Source organism: Carassius gibelio, chromosome A14, assembly GCF_023724105.1.
Source record: "Carassius gibelio isolate Cgi1373 ecotype wild population from Czech Republic chromosome A14, carGib1.2-hapl.c, whole genome shotgun sequence".
Classification (NCBI taxonomy): domain Eukaryota; kingdom Metazoa; phylum Chordata; class Actinopteri; order Cypriniformes; family Cyprinidae; genus Carassius; species Carassius gibelio.
In genome coordinates, this window is record NC_068384.1 from 25,399,106 (window position 1) to 25,415,794 (window position 16,689).

At 36.0% G+C, this 16,689-nt stretch overlaps 2 protein-coding genes across 4 annotated transcripts in view; one reads left to right on the forward strand and one right to left on the reverse strand.

Moving 5' to 3' along the window:
- Positions 1–16,689, reverse strand: part of LOC128026946 (ligand-dependent nuclear receptor corepressor-like protein) — a 450,432-nt gene that overhangs the window by 93,236 nt on the left and 340,507 nt on the right. The gene's annotated exons all lie outside the window — the stretch shown is intronic.
- On the forward strand, positions 1,255–10,946 carry LOC128026956 (cerebellin-4-like). The gene is made up of 3 exons (XM_052614258.1): positions 1,255–1,962; positions 7,674–7,790; positions 8,290–10,946. The coding sequence occupies exons 1-3, from the start codon at positions 1,669–1,671 to the stop codon at positions 8,485–8,487; spliced, it is 609 nt and encodes a 202-aa protein (XP_052470218.1). The 5' UTR covers positions 1,255–1,668; the 3' UTR covers positions 8,488–10,946.

Genomic DNA, 16,689 nt, shown 5'->3' on the forward strand with positions numbered 1-16,689 from the left:
TAGAGAGCTTAAAATCAACGAACTGAGGTGAGTACAAAGTGTATCACACATTTTTCATTGACGTCTGAACTTCTGAATCTGAACTTCATTCCTGGATCTTGATTGCATGATCCTGCATTTATCGATTGAGTCCTGATGAGAGCAATTCATTTATAAACTCATATAATCACAATGTCCAGTCAAAAAACAAAACAAAACACATTGACAGAATTGCATTGCTTAATAGTCCAGCATTAGAGCAAATAACATTCATGACTCCAACTTAAGATGCATAAAGCAGAGCCAAACACATAAAGCCAAATACTGAAACATTTCAAGGCTCCATTATATAGCACATAAATTGCTTGTCCCTCTTATAAGTTCACTCAGTTTTATATTTTTTCATTTTTTTATTTTACATATTTATGCATGTTTTGGTTTGGTCCAATATTCCGATATTAATATATAAATGATATTATTTATATATGTATACAATTTGGCAATGTATTCATACATATATTATTTATAATTGTTATTAATATTTTCATTAATAATAATTTTGTGATTAATATCTATATATATATATATATATATATATATATATATATATATATATATATATATATATATATATATATATATATGTGTGTGTGTGTGTGTGTGTGTGTGTGTGTGTGTGTGTGTGTGTGTGTGTGTTAATAAAGTGTTAATTGTTTTTTATTTATTCATTTATAATATTATTTATATATTTATATAAATCATAAAATTCATATTATTTATTCTTAATATTTGTAATTAATATATTAATAACAATTATTAGCATATATGTATATTATTAATGACACAGGGCTCAAAAGCAGCGGAGCTTTTATTATGCCTCAGTCGATCGCTTCTGCTCCTTCTGGTCTTGTGTATAGCTATGTTTTAGAAAGTTTGGTTATAATACTACTCTGTGCGGTCATAACCCTTCTATTAAAACGCACAACATATTAAAGCGTCTTTGGTGTTTCCATGTTTTTTACAAAACAAAACCGGAAATCGAATGGGGGTATGACGTCATAGTGGTCCATGCCACTAGTTAAAATCGCTTATTTCTCTGTATTTAAACTCTCTTCGAAACATTTGCGATAATGTAATTACACAAGTCAGCAAAATATATAACACTGTTGTTGAGGTTTTTTGATATATTATTTTTAGTTGTGCCTTTAAGGGTGTGCGCGCGCTCGTGAAAGTGTCTTTTGGTCGAGAGAGAGACCGAGAGGAACCTTCACAGACGTGCGAAGAGGGTCATTATAGTTTCGCTTTAGTTTACGTGCTTAGTTTTATGGCGTAAAACTACTATGGACAAAATCTGTCTGTTGCGCAGGCATTGTGGGTAATTATCCAAGTGCGCACTGAGCGGATTTTACGCGGAGTCGCCAGGAACCTACGGTGAACCCGCAACTCTCCAAACCTCGCACGACCGATCCTCCGGAGTTGAAAACTATCAAAATCTTAAGGAAATAAGTCAAACAATTAAAAAAAATGAATATAGACATAAAGTTGGTGCTTCCACCTACGCGCGTTTGTTGATTTGTAAATGAGCAGCTGGTGTCCGGACCGATGTTTGGCGTAAACGAGCACAAACACGGAGCAGAAGCGAAGTGAAGAGACCCGTTTGGATTTTGGCTGCGCTGGAGATCGTTCATCATGGTGTCTGTGAAGCGCTTTAATAATGCGCGTGTCGACTGCGTGGCTCTGTTGTTCTGCCTGGCCGTCATGTGGGAGCTCGTTTTGGCTCAGAATGACACGGAACCCATCGTCCTGGAGGGCAAATGTCTGGTGGTTTGTGACTCGAACCCCGCCGACTGGAAGAGCTCGTCCTCGCCGCTCGGCATCTCCGTGCGCGCCGCCAACTCCAAAGTGGCTTTCTCCGCGGTGAGGAGCAACAACCACGAGCCCTCGGAGATGAGCAATAAAACGAGAATCATATATTTTGACCAGGTACGGCTGATTTGTATGTTTTATGCAAATTATATTGAAATAAATAATATTTTGAATAGATTTTGACTTCGGAGACCGTCTAACTTGGGTGAAGCTCGTGGTTTAGACAAATAGTTTCGGGTTACACGTAATACATTTTTATCAGGCATTTTAAAAGTCAATTTATGTATGCTTGCACACATTACAGTTTTAACTACAAACATTTTTTTTTTAATAAAAAAAGACCTTTTGACAAAACAGTATGTTGTCACACTATATGGGGTAAGTTGTCACAATGTCATTAAACAACCTATTATAGGCTCATCAGCAAAGTAAAAGACACTTGTGAATAAATAAATAAAAGCAAAAATATATAAAAAAGTACCAAATAGATCATTAATTTGACCAACAAATACTGTAAGTAAAAATCAGCACTGACCCAGTATTTAAAGCTTATTTTTTTGCCTTCACATAACAGTAATTTATAATTTTTAAGTGAAACGTATTAGATAAATCAGTTAATTTTTCATCATTGTGGCAGGTCATAATGAATTAGCATTAGTTAATAAGGGTCTAAATTAGATTACTGTGATAACTGCATTAGGTCAATTATTATTTTGACTTTAATATGGACATTAACCTGAGTTTACAGAATAATGTGAAAACATAAATCAGCTGGGATGAATTTAAAATAAATAATTTGCACAAGAGTTCAGTTGTATAAATTCAGGATGGATTTTATGAACATATTTGTGCATGGAAATACACAGGCATGAAACACCAGTGTTATAGGTCATTAATGATGAGCCAAAATGTCAGGACTGAAAAGGGCAGGGATTTGTTCTTATTGAATTGCTTATTTTTAGCCGTTTGTGGAGAAAGTGTTGGTACTACACTCATGCATTCACACGTTATGCTTAACTTCAGCCTTTAGCTTTATGACTGAAAAAATGTGATTTAAAACATTCATACATTTGCTGAATTCATGGCATAATGTATTTCAAAAGAACTTTAATAAGCTTAGAAAAGCATACAAAAAAAAGTGTGAATTTTTCTATTCCCTGCATGTTTTGATGCATCCGATTTCATTCAGTTAGCTTTCTAGGTCAAAGACGTGCTAGAGTTAATAAAGGAACGTCATTATGCAGGGTCAGATCCAACACAGAGACTGCATGATGTGCATCCCTGAAGAAAACTAAACTCTTTTATTACCAATATCCTTGAAATTAATTAAAATTTATGCTGGAGATGTTTTGTGTTTCATGATTTAATTATTTCCTAAAAGGAAAAGGTGGGATTTTTGGAAACAACTTTTTCCTCATCGTTTGCGCACACTCCTGTTGTTTCAAACCTGTCTGACACAGAGGAAAATATTTAGACCGTGCAATTAAAATGAAAGGGAACTGGAGATATACATCCTACTAAAGGATATAGCACCACAAAAGTGATCTAACATAATTTGTAAATTTTTTTTAAATCTTTTTGTGTGGAGCAGATTGAAATGTACTTCGGTATTCACTGACTGAAAGTGTGAAAAGTTAATTATTCACGCGGTCCATCTGTGAACAATTCATTCTTCTGAATCAGATCTTTTTATCCAGGGAAACAATTAAATGTCATGGATCAGGCTGATTGATCTGACTGATGCGATTCTCATATTCAACTCACAGACTCAGTATATTATCAGACATAAAGTTTGATCTGTTCCTCACACAAAGGTATTGTATGCCTTCAAAATATTCACAGTATAGTGTAGTGCATGACTACATTTATTATACTTTCATAGTGCTTTTGCATCCTTTTTGATGATTGAAAACTCCCCATTTATTAATTTATTTTTGAAGTTATATTATTGGAGTACTTTATGCAAGAAAATACTATTTCAGTACAAAATTTGATGTTTCATTCAATGTTTCAATGCACAATTTGTTTTTGTTTTTGTGTCGATTGTCAGATTATGTGATTTTGACTCAAAATCTTGAACAAGAAACAGGTCAGACTACCCAAACATTCATCTCTTGCGGTTTTTAACGATGTGCATACTGTCATTGAGAATGTGCCATCAGGGTAATCAAACAATGGCTAGCAAACAGTGTGTTGTCGTCAGAAAAGCATTAAAAAGAGAAAAAACCTGACCGTGGACACAAATCTGGATTAAATCAAGAGGCCAGTAAGAGAACTGAGGTCAAGTAGTTTTCATTTGACATTTTTTCACTCTGGAAGTCCCTTGAAGGAGTTTTATTGCCATAGCTCCACAATCATTTCCTCCACTGTAAGAGTCCATCTAGCAGGACCGATACCGTTGTCTCTCTTTGGTTTTGGCTTGTTTTAAAGCTTGTAGGAAGGCTCTTCTGTACTCCTATTGGCCAGTGTCACAGATGTGACAGAACCCTAAAAATGAGACATTCTAGTCTTTCTGTAGTGACGTTGTGAAAGGTCGCGGATCGCTGTCGTCCTCTGTGACACACTACGTGAGATGAAACGATTTAATATTTCATGTATGAATCCCAATGAAACCCATCAAGCAGATCGTGCTGAAATCAAGTAGTCTGAACAGAGCTTTAGCTTGTCATTTCTTTGTCAAGTCACCTTTATTTCTATAGCACTTTATACGATACTGATTGTCAAAGCAGCTTTACAGTGTCAAACAGGAAAATAGTTTTTCAGTGATGCACGGGGACAATAACGGAGTCATTTTTCAGCTGAAGACAGTTTATTGATGATTCTGTGATGTCATCTTCCAATACTGTCTGTGCACTCAGTCAAGTGTCCCCAACTAAACAAAACTCCATCGGTGACAGAAATGGAGAAAAAACCTTGGGATGAAACCAGGATTAGCCAGGGGCCGGTCAAAGTGATGAGGTCTTCGCAGGGACGCATCTTTGTAATTGGATTTTAAATTTACTAGCAATTTCTCAAATTCAACTCCCCAACTCAGTGATTCATTCACACTGGTCACTTGAAATACTGTCAGATGAATGATACATCAGTTATGTTTTTTTCCAAAAAGCCATCATATGCCTTGAAAAGATTGGAAATATAGCGCACAACTAAATTTACGATACTCTTATGGTGCTTTTGCATCATTTTTAATGCTTAAAAAGCTCAGTCTCCATTTACTGTAATGGAAAAAGAAACCAAATACACTATAAAAAGAATGAAGATTATCGGAGTATGTTTTAGAAAAAAAAAATACTATTTCAGTTTTTCTACTTCAAAATTTCACGTTTAATTCAATGTGCTCCTTGCTGTTTCTTGTCAAATTGACAAAAAAAAAAAAAAAAAAAAAAAACACCTGTAAATGCGATTCTTTTTATTAAAATAGAATTTTCTTCAGTGTACACAATTCTAAATTTTGCTTTTCTTTTCCACAGAAGAAGGAAAGTCACATGGGTTTGGAACAAAAGATGATCTATTTCTTTAATTCCCAGAGATTTGGACAGATGGGTTGGGATTGAATTGTTTCTTTTTGCTGAGATACACAGGAAGCTGTGCCCTTGAGGAGCCATTATTCTCCTCTCATTGCTTTGCCTGCAGGAAAATGAAAAATACAAAGTAAAAGAAAAAAAAAGGGGACAGGCATGGACTGGCATGTCTCTTGCTCACGGGACGCCGCTGGGAAAGGCTGCTTGGAGCTCACAGACTGAGAGAAAGAGAAAGAGAGAGAGATCTGCCCTTGTGAATGTGCCAAGAGCTTTGTGAACCAACAAAAAAGCTCAGTGTTTGGGATGCTGAGTAATCCTAGTGCAAGATCACAGCTAGTTTATGTGCAAAGCCTTTGTTACCTTCACATAGCGAGTCCTGCGTCACTGCAGCGCTGCTCTATAAATATTCATGCATTATATCCAACAAGGTCCCAAAAACTGAGAGTAAAAGCATGTCTTATATTTAGTTTAATACCTGAAACATCACATGAAAATTATACTATTAGCATAACAGTTGAAGTGTGAAGCTGAATTTAATGGAATTAACTAGTGTCTTAGAATTAGCTTTACCTGACATTAAATTGTTTTCCAGCATTATTTTAGATCTTATTCTTCAGTACACTGGTTTTTACACTGCAAAAAATTATTCTTTCGCAGTATTTTTGTCTTGTTTTCCAATAAAAAAACACAATAAAAAAACCTTCTTAAATCAAGATAAGATTCACTTGAGAAGCAAAATGACTTAAAATTATTTAAAATTGCTCAAAATTAAATTTTAGCCTTAAAAGGTCTGCAGATGCAGGGTTGTAAAACAAACTTGTTTTTTCTTTTAAATTATGTTTAATTTTCTGACCCCAAAAGATATGTATTTTTTTTTCTTGTTTTAGGCTTAACCATAAAAAACAAAAAACAAAAAAAAACAAAAAAAAAACAAACAAGACTTAATATCTTTAACTTTGCTTCAAGTAAATATTGATTTAATCCTATGATGCTGTTTGTGTGGCAGTCAGAAATTACAGAATTAAAACAACCATACAAAGATTGGTTTTGTGGTCCAGGGTCACAAAATGAATCATTTTACATCAGAACTTTATTTGATTGAAAACTTTCTTTTCAGGTTTAAAAAAAAAAAAAACTAAAAAAAAAAAAAAAAAAAAAGATTTTCAAAGTGCTCTCAGATTTTTAGTGAGTATATCTGTGATCGTTCACAAAAAGCTGAACTATGAATTCTCCCTTTTGTTTGAGTTCTTCTTAAGGTTTAATAAAGCAAAGATCAAAAGAGAAAGTGCAATGTACAAATGTACCTTTGTGCATTCAGAGGGTCCATGTACGAACTCTGTCGACTCTGTGTCTACAAGGTGAAAACAATAAATAGTTCCTTTTTTATGTCTACTTCAATCGCTTTTATAACATAACATAACCTAAAATTTCATCATTTTTGAGAACTGCGTTTTAAACCTGTCGTGGGACGTTTGGCTCTAATAACATTTGATTTGAGTTTAGTTGTCCTACATATCTGCCAGAGTAGTAATTTGACTTTTTTTTTTTTCTTTTTTTTTTGGGCTAAATCTAGGAAGATGACATAGGTGGAGTGTAAGGTGTTATTATAATATGACCATGTAAAATGTGGCCCTGGAGCATAAAACCAGTCTTATGTCACTGGGCTATATTTTTAGCAATAGCCAAAATTTTAGATTTTTCTTTTATGCCAAAAATCATAAGGGAATTAAGTTAAGATAATGTTCCATGAAGATATTTTGTACATTTCCTACTGTAAATATATCAAAACTTAATTTATGGTTAGTAATATGCATTGCTAAAACCTTAATTTGGACAACTTTAAAGATGATTTTCTCAATATTTAGATTTTCAAATCGTTGTATCTTGGCCAAATATTGTCCTATCCTAACAAACCAAACATCAATGGAAAGTTGTTTTATGCTTTCAGATATAAATCTCCCAGGGTCACAAATAATATAAGAAAATGCATTGTTTTTATTATAATTTTATAGGTGGCATGATGCTGCTATTTAAATCATTCCCAAACCCTGGAATTAAAATTAGGCCACGACTGCCCCACATTTGTTATAGTTCATGTTGCCATCAAAAGATTAAAGTTGAATCCTGAGTGTTGTTGCACTGCTGCAGAGAATTAATATTTAAAAGTCCACTTGTAAGCATGAGTGCATTCTTTTGTAATCGCACACTAATGTTTTTTAAAGATTTTTGAATCATAAGCGGACATTTCACAGAAAAAAAAAAAAAGATAGGATGTTTCATTTTAATTTTTTGTTACACTTTTTGCAGGTTCTTGTCAACATAGGAAACTATTTCACACTGGAATCCGTCTTTCTTTGTCCCCGGAAAGGAATCTACAGCTTTAACTTCCACGTTATTAAAGTGTACCAGAGCCAGACTATACAAGTAAGCACTGAATATATCTCTCACACCAAGAAAATATTTAATCAAATTCATTCAGTTTCCTATTTGAGTTCCATAATGAACAGAGTTAGAGAAATAGGAGACTGGGTAATATTTGAAGCCTGTATAAATATTGCATTTTAAATGTGTTCTCAGTTCATTACAATACACTGTATAGTCTGTATATTCTCATGAATTATTGCAATATATTATATTATAATAATCAAATTTGTTATTTGTCATGCAGGAACTTCTAATCAGTTTTCACTGCTTTTTCATACAAGGAAACTCATACTTTAGTTGCTAAGAACAGTTTCACATTTTTTACATTAACATACACACTTGTTTTTCTTGATTAATAAATTAGAATTAAAATATCCATATTTTTGAAAGTTTATTTTTTTAATTAAAAAGCAACAATTTCCTCAATTTATGAACTTGTACTTTTAAAACTGTCATTTAGAATTTTGCAATAAATGATTTGATGTTCTCTGTTTTCCAGGTGAATTTAATGCTGAATGGAAAGCCAGTGATCTCTGCCTTTGCCGGTGACAAAGATGTGACGCGGGAGGCCGCCACCAATGGAGTCCTGCTGCACCTCAACAAAGAAGACAAGGTTTATCTGAAACTGGAGAAGGGCAATCTGGTAGGCGGATGGCAGTACTCCACCTTTTCTGGCTTTCTTGTTTTCCCTCTGTAAAGCAAACAGAAAGACCTCCATCTTTGCTGTCCAATTGTCATTGTGTAACCGGTCTTTCAGCATTTATTGGAGGATCTCAAATGGAATCATAATTCCAGACATTCATTCAGCTGTTGTCAGTACAGACTACTGGAAAAAAGCAACAGTGACGGTGAATCTGGAGAGAGGACATCTTCTTCAGTGCAATATCGCTTTCTCCTGCAAGTCGTTCTTCGTGTCTCCAGGAGGTTCAGCACATCTTTTCAGACTCTTTGTTTGTTTTGTTGTAGATGTTTGTGTTGCTTTTCTTTAGCGTGTGGTTTTTAATGAAATGAGGAATCCTGATCATAATCTCTTAATATGGACATTTCCTCACAGAAAGGAAATGCATGAAACATTCTGGCCAATTGAGGGTTCAATATAAAAAAAAGGCGATATGTTATAGTAATTAATAATTAATCAATTATATAATCGCAGATGCAATTTAACTTTCAGCCCTATAGAAGATGTAGATGAGTTTTTTGTTTGTTTATCAGAGCAGATTTGTAGAAATCTAGCATCACATCACTTGCTCAGCAATGGATGTTCTTCAGTGAATGGGTGCCGTCAGAATGAGAGTCCAAGCAATAATACACAAGTAATCCACACCACTCCAGTCCATCAGTTAATGTTGTTTTGTGAAGTGAAAAGCTGCATGTTTTTAATATACAAATTCATCACTTAAGCGTTTTTAACATCAAACCATTGCTTCCGGTTCATATACAAGTCCATAATCCATAACACTTTTTCCGGTGAATAAGTGTCTCGTCCGAATGATCAAAACACTGTACTAACACCATTTACAAACAAAAATAGTTTTAAACATGTGTCAGTGGATTTTGATGTGAGAAAAAAAATGGACAAGGAACTTTCCACTGAAGGAAGAATGGTTGATGAGCTCACATTTTGGTCAAAATCTACCGTTTAGGGTTAAAATGCCTGAAAGGGTTAGTTCACCCAAAATGAAAATTCTGTTATTAATTATTCAGCCTCATGTCGTTCCACACCCGTAAGACCTTTGTCTATCTTTGGAATACAAATAAATATATTTTTGATGACCCAAATGTTGTCAGATTTCCTTCCATTAACTGCCTTTGAAACTTCACCTTTGATGCTTCAAAAACTTCATAAAGACATCAGAAAACTAATCCATATGAATCAAGCGGTTTAGTTCAAATGTTCTGTAAATAATTTTTTTTTTTTTTTTTATGATGAACAGATTTAATATAGACTTTTACTTGAATGTAAACATTGTTCTGTATATGTACATAAGCAGCAGCTCATCTGAACCTGAATAACACACAAGAACGGAGCTCTTCCAGAAGCTCAAACGTTCAGCGTAACACACATGAAGAGGAGTAATTAATGACAGGATTTTTATTTTGGGGTGAACTGACCCTTTAATGATAAATGTGTTTCTTACAAACATTCAGGTTTTCACTTCATAAGATGTTCATTGATGGACTGGAGTGGTGTGGATTATTGTGATGTTATGATCAACTGTTTGGCTGTTCGGCACCCATTCACTGCAGAGCATCCGTTGCTGAGCAAGTGATGCAATGCTACACTTTTCCAAATCTGTTCCCATGAAGAAACAAATTCATTTACATCTAGGATGGCCCGAGGGTGAGCAAATTTTCATTTCATTTTTGGGTGAACTATTCCTTTAACTGTTAAATGGCGAACCTATTAGCCTGACACAATGTTTTAATTTAAAGGTGTTTCCATTTGTTTCCATCCATCATGGTGGCAGTAATACATCAAATGAAACAAAAGAACATTATAATGGCTAGGTTTCTCAATGTGCTCCATACTTTCTACATTTCAAAAACATTATAAGTATTGTCTTCTCCAAACTCCAAGATTGCAAGATGGAGATTTGCGCTGTGAAAATCACACCAGACAGCTTGTTTTTCGGGTTGCATTTGTGACATTACTTGATTTTGCATAGTTCCTTTGGTCAGTCGGGTGCTAAAACAACACAGCGTGTAAATAAACGTGGGTGCAATTCTTTCTTAACTTGCCTTGTAAAGAAAAGGGAGGTTATGTTTTTGTTTTCTTGTTAAAAATGCCAGGATCGTCTCAACAGGAAAATATGAAACGTAATTATTGATTTCCATCCTGCAATAATAAAAAGCTCATTTTCACTGTTAAGAGGTGTTAAAAGGAATATTTGTGTGATCCATTCAGTGATTTCACGTCGAGTGTTACAGCACAGTTTGATTCAACAGAGTCTTTGACAGCATATGACAAAGCATCATGGGGAGGTGGAAAGGTGTCAATTAGCTCAGACAAGCTGCTGTAATACCCTTCAGTTAACTCTATTAGAAAGTGAACAGTGCATCACCGCACCATTCATATGCTTTTAGAATTACTGGCTGTCAATCTTGAGTCTTTTATACTGTGTGGAAGAAGTTACAGCAGAACTGTAGTACACTAGACGCCGGTTAGTTCAGAAATAATGATTTTTTATTTATTTTATATATATGTGTGTGTGTGTGTGTGTGTGTGTGTGTGTGTGTGTGTGTGTGTGAGTGAGAAAGAGATAGACACACACACACATACATATAAATACAGGTGTTGGTCATATAATTAGAATATCATAAAAAATGTGATTTATTCCACACTAATTCCATTCAAAAACTGAAACTTGCATATTATATTCATTATACACAGACTGATATATTTCAAATGTATATTTATTTTAATGTTGATGATTATAACTGACAACTAAGGAAAATCCCAAATTCAGCATCTCAGAAAATTAGAATATAACTTAAGACCAATTCAAAGAAAGGATTTTTAGAAATCTTGGCCAACTGAAAAGTATGAGCATGGACAGCACTCAAAAGTTGGTGCTCCTTTTGACTGAATGACTGCAGCAATGTGGTGTGGCATGGAGTCGATCAGTCTGTGGCACTGCTCAGGTGTTATGAGAGCCCAGGTTACTCTGATAGTGGCCTTCAGCTCTTCTGCATTCTTGGGTCTGGCATATCACATCTTCCTCTTCACAATACCCCATAGATTTTCTATGTGGTTAAGGTCAGGCGAGTTTGCTGGCCAATTAAGAACAGGAATATAATGGTCCTCAAACCAGGTACTGGTAGCTTTGGCACTGTGTGCAGGTGCCAAGTCCTGTTGGAAAGTGAAATCTGCATCTCCATAAAGTTGGTCAGCAGCAGGAAGCATGAAGTGCTCTAAAACTTTCTGGTATACGGCTGTGTTGACCTTGGACCACAGAAAACACAGTGGACCAACACCAGCAGATGACATGGCACTGCAAACCATCACTGACTGCGGAAACTTTACACTGGACCTCAAGCAAAGTGGATTGTGTGCCTCTCCTCTCTTCCTCCAGACTCTGGGACCCTGATTTCCAAAGAAAATGGCAAATTTACTTTCATCAGAGAACATAACCGTGGACCACTCCGCAGCAGTCCAGTCCTTTTTGAAGCGAGACACTTCTGACGCTGTCTGTTGTTCAAGAGTGGCTTGACACAAGGAATGCGAAGCTGAAACCCATGTCTTGCATACATCTGTGTGTAGTGGTTCTTGAAGCACTGACTCCAGCTGCAGTCCACTCTTTGTGAATCTCCCCCACGTTTTTGAATGGGTTTTGTTTCACAATCCTCTCCAGGGTGCGGTTATCCCGATTTCTTGTACACTTTTTTTTTTTTCTACCTCATCTTTTCCTTCCCATCGCCTCTCTATTAATGTGCTTGGACACAGAGCTTTGTGAACAGCCAGCCTCTTTTGCACTGACCTTTTGTGTCTTGCCCTCCTTGTGCAAGGTGTCAATGGTCGTCTTTTGGACAACTGTCAAGACAGCTGTCTTCCCCATCATCGTGTAGCCTACAGAACTAGACTGAGACCATTTAAAGCCATTTCCAGGTGTTTTGATTTAATTATCTGATTAGAGTGTGGCCCCAGGTGTTTTCAATATTGAAGGAGACAAAAGAGGAGTGACGACAGTGAAGGACGAGAGAGGTTTGTGTTTATTTTATTATTAAAGCTTTATTTTGATTGGCCAAAAATAAATAAATAAAATGAATAAATAAATAAAACCCAGGCCTGGTCCTCTCTCGTCCTTCCTCTTTTGTTTCCTTCGTGGGACTCGAGACCAGTGAGTGTAGCATGTGTAACTCATTTCTAATCACTCCACCGGTCTCGGCCCCGCCCCACTCGTCACATTGAGCCTTTTCACAATATTCTAATTTTCTGAGATACTAAGACCAACACCTGTACATACATATATATACAAAAAAAGAGCATTCGGGTTTGGATTGACATAAGGGTGAGTAAATTAGTGGGTGAACAATTCTTTGAAGTTTTGGTTTTAATATTATAATTGGCTCAACCACAAGTTGGCACCTAATATATAATAATTCAGAGGATTAGTGAGAACTCCATACAAGCTATTAATGCATAAAGTGGCTCATTGTTTCAAAAGGTGCAATAAAAAAAAACAACAAAAAAAAAACATTTAAACATGCAATAAACATTTTCTATATTTCAGTTTATTAAGAATGATGTTTTAAAGGGGGGGGGGGTGAAATGCTATTTCATGCATATTGAGTTTTTTACACTGTTAAAGAGTTGGATTCCCATGCTAAACATGGACAAAATGTAAAATATTAAGTTGTACGTTTGAAGGGGTATTTTTGTTCCAAAAATACCTCTTCCGGTTTGTCACAAGTTTGGGAAAGTTTTTTTCGAGTATGGCTCTGTGTGACGTTAGATGGAGCGGAATTTCCTTATATGGGTCCTGAGGCACTTCTGCCGGAAGAGCGCGCGCTCCAGTATAGCAGAGCACTGAGAGCACAGCAGACTTCACTGATCAGAGAGAGAGACCGAATTGTCACAAAAGAAGTGTGTTTTTGGTTGCCAGGGCAAGACAACCCTGCACAGATTACCAAAAAAAACAAAAAACAGCATTAAGGGACCAGTGGATGGAGTTTATTTTTACAGAGCATCAACGGAGTTGTGCAAGTGTTTTTGTCAGGCGGTGAGTAAAACTGCTTCAAATATCTCTGTGTTGTTAACTTAGCTATCGGCGCGTAAGCACATCAAGTAAACAACATGCGATGTTGGCATCAAACTGTACTTTCCACATGTACAGCTTAAAAAAAAAAGTTGCTATATGTCAAATAATTTTTCTTTTTTTTTTGCAGTTTTCACAAGTCAGTTGAAATGAGTAGAACACACAGGTGTTCGTACATAACTTTCGATATGTATTGCACGTCAACAGACAGCAAGAGTTTTATCCTGCCCTTCAAGTATTATCTTTGTAAGAAAAGTGTTTTGGGCCACTAGCTTTGTAGATTAGTGTCACACATTACATGCACGTTCTTGCCTTTGACCACAATGAATTTGAAGTAGTGCTTATATCTCCACCTTGAAAATGCCAACTTTTCATCGGATTGCTCTTGACTTGCCATTTCTGCAGCTGCTGCGAATCTGTGCTGTTGCGTGTGTGTGTTTGGTGCCGCTGGCACTGGCGCGTTCCGGCATGTGTGTAAAAACTCTGGCTCTGATTGGCTACCATGAAACATATGACTCCTGCCTTAGCTAATCATAATCGCTTATCTCGTCATTAACCCACCTCCCCACACTCGCTGTGTGAGCCAGGGGTGCGTTCGGATTGCATAGTTTATTAAATCAATGCATAGTTACGCACCGTATTTAACTTTCAGTAATGGTAACGGCGTTGTAACGATGGGAAAAGTAATTAGTTAGATTACCCCGTTACTGAAAAAATAACGTCGTTACCTAACGCCGTTCTTTTAAATGCCGTCATTCCAAACACTGGTAATGTCACAGCTTCCAAACGCTCTCAATGCAAAAGCTTACTCGCGCTCGTGATTCTTTAGCTCCGCCCACACGTCATGCCTCCAGGCGCTCGTGTTTTTCCGGGAAAAATCAGTACAGACTATCTTTCTCTTATAAATATAATAAAACTAAAGACTTTTTGGAGTTATGAAGGATGCAGTACTACTCTATAGGTACTCAAGATTAACAGGATATTGAGTGAAAACGAGCATTTCACCCCTCCTTTAATGAGAGATTAACTTGACATTGAGTACATTTTCTTCAATGCACACACTTCAAACCTTCAGCTGTGTTCAATAGCTGCGCTTTATCAGTTTCCCTGGAAAGCCTTTCATATTGTCTGCCACTTAACAGATTCTTGCTAATTAATATATTTTTATTGAACAAACTCAATATTTGATAGATTAAAAAGTCAAAAAAGTAAACGTTCAATCAACCATGTGGCTATAAAAACTATAAAAACGCTGTGGTGGTTTGAGTCTTCAATTAACTTTAAGATTCAACACAATCTTTATGACTCGCACGGCAAATTGAATACCATGAGCCACATGTAAAAAAAATAAAAATAATATATATATATTGTTCCTCTCGCTTTTCACCCTGTATGCCAAATGTTGTATCCATCTTTGTAAATATTTTCATTCTCACTCTGTCACTATTTTTACACTATTTGTTGATACGAAGAGTCATATTTCATGAAGGACAGATTGGCCTGATTTTATCAATGATTTGAACCTGATATGTCACATGACTGATCTGTTGCTCAAACTGTCTGCCGTACATGTTTTATGCTCCAGTGAGCTATTAAATAGAAATCCATGGGAAAATCATACTGAACTTTTTGAACCCACATGGCAAGGACCTGAGAAGCTTGTGACACAGTCTAGTTTTAATTTAATGTAAAAGACCTATTTTTATATTATTTATGATTTTATATCTGTGAATGGTCTTATGGTTATGTGCATCATGGACATGTTTACATCAAAGTTTCTTTGGTTGAAAACAATGGATTTCATACGTTTGCATTAATGGATTTGGTGTGACGAGAGAAAGACTTGCGAATAGGCTTTGCATCAATACTGAAACATTTCTTTCCCACATTCCTGAATGTCCAAACCGAACAAGAGACATTCAAGACTGAAACGGTTAAAAGCCTAAACAACAGAAGAAATCATGTTCGATGACATGGGGGACTTGGATAATGAAAACAAGAGCAACATCCGGTCTGTGTCATTGATTACTAATCACTGAAATGTGTGATTTTAACAAAAAGCCTTTAAACCATCATGTGTTTCTGTACAATTAAAATGAAGCATCTGTAATGAATATTTGTCTTTGTTCATTTTCACGGCTGATTTTCTGTGCATGTGAACACAGAGATTTGATTTGAAATGAGAGTATCTTGCACACAGCATTATGTTTCTGTAACCTCAGATTCAAAGATGCAAGATTAAGTACACTCTCAATCCACAAACGAATTGTTGTTTGACTTGTCATTTAGGTCTTTCCTGGAAAATCTACAACAAAACTTTGAGAAACACAAGCATGCCATTTAATATAAAACATAAAACTTTTAACCCGGTGAATCAAGAGCAGCTGGCAGCCAGTGTAGGATGCGAGGATTTGTGAATGGTTGACAGGGTGTTGCCTATGCAGTTGCTATGGCTTGGGGTTTAGGTCTAACTTCTTTTCTTTAAAGAAATAAACTTGCTCATGAAACGCCATATTTCATGGAGAAAAATATACATTTTCCATTGGTAATAGGGATGTACACTATGAAGCACAACTCATTCAAAAATCCCTTACAAACCAAGCATATTTCTGCTGTAGTCTAGACTCTAGAGTATGTAGCAATTTCACAGTCTTTTCTATTCAAATGTCTGAATCTGCACATGCCAATTTGTAAATTTAATGGCATCTTAAACTTAATAGTAAAAAAAAAAAATCTCTCAGCCTCAGACCACCCAAGATGTAAATGTTCTGCTATGGGAACAGATTTGGAGAATGTAGCATTCACTTGCCTCACCAATGGATGCTCTGCAGTGAATGGGTGCCGTCAGAATGAGAGGGCCAAACAGCTTATGAAAACCATCACAATAATCCACACCACTCTAGTCCAGCAGTTAACGGCTTGAAGTGAAAAGCAACATGTTTCTAAGAAACAACATGGATTTGTTTCTTAGAAACATGTTGCTTTTCACTTCAAGCCGTTAACTGCTGGACTAGAGTGGTGTGGATTATTGTGATGTTTTCATAAGCTGTTTGGCCTCTCATTCTGACGGCACCCATTCACTGCAGAGCATCCATTGGTGAGCAAGTGATGGAATGCTACATTTCTCCAAATCTGTTCCCATA

Bases quoted from the DNA above. Each gene is read 5' to 3' on its own strand.
- LOC128026956 (XM_052614258.1), top strand. From the start codon at position 1,669: ATGGTGTCTGTGAAGCGCTTTAATAATGCGCGTGTCGACTGCGTGGCT. The intron at 1,963-7,673 runs GTACGGCTGATT...CACTTTTTGCAG, and splicing joins GAATCATATATTTTGACCAG to GTTCTTGTCAACATAGGAAA. The intron at 7,791-8,289 runs GTAAGCACTGAA...TCTGTTTTCCAG, and splicing joins ACCAGAGCCAGACTATACAA to GTGAATTTAATGCTGAATGG.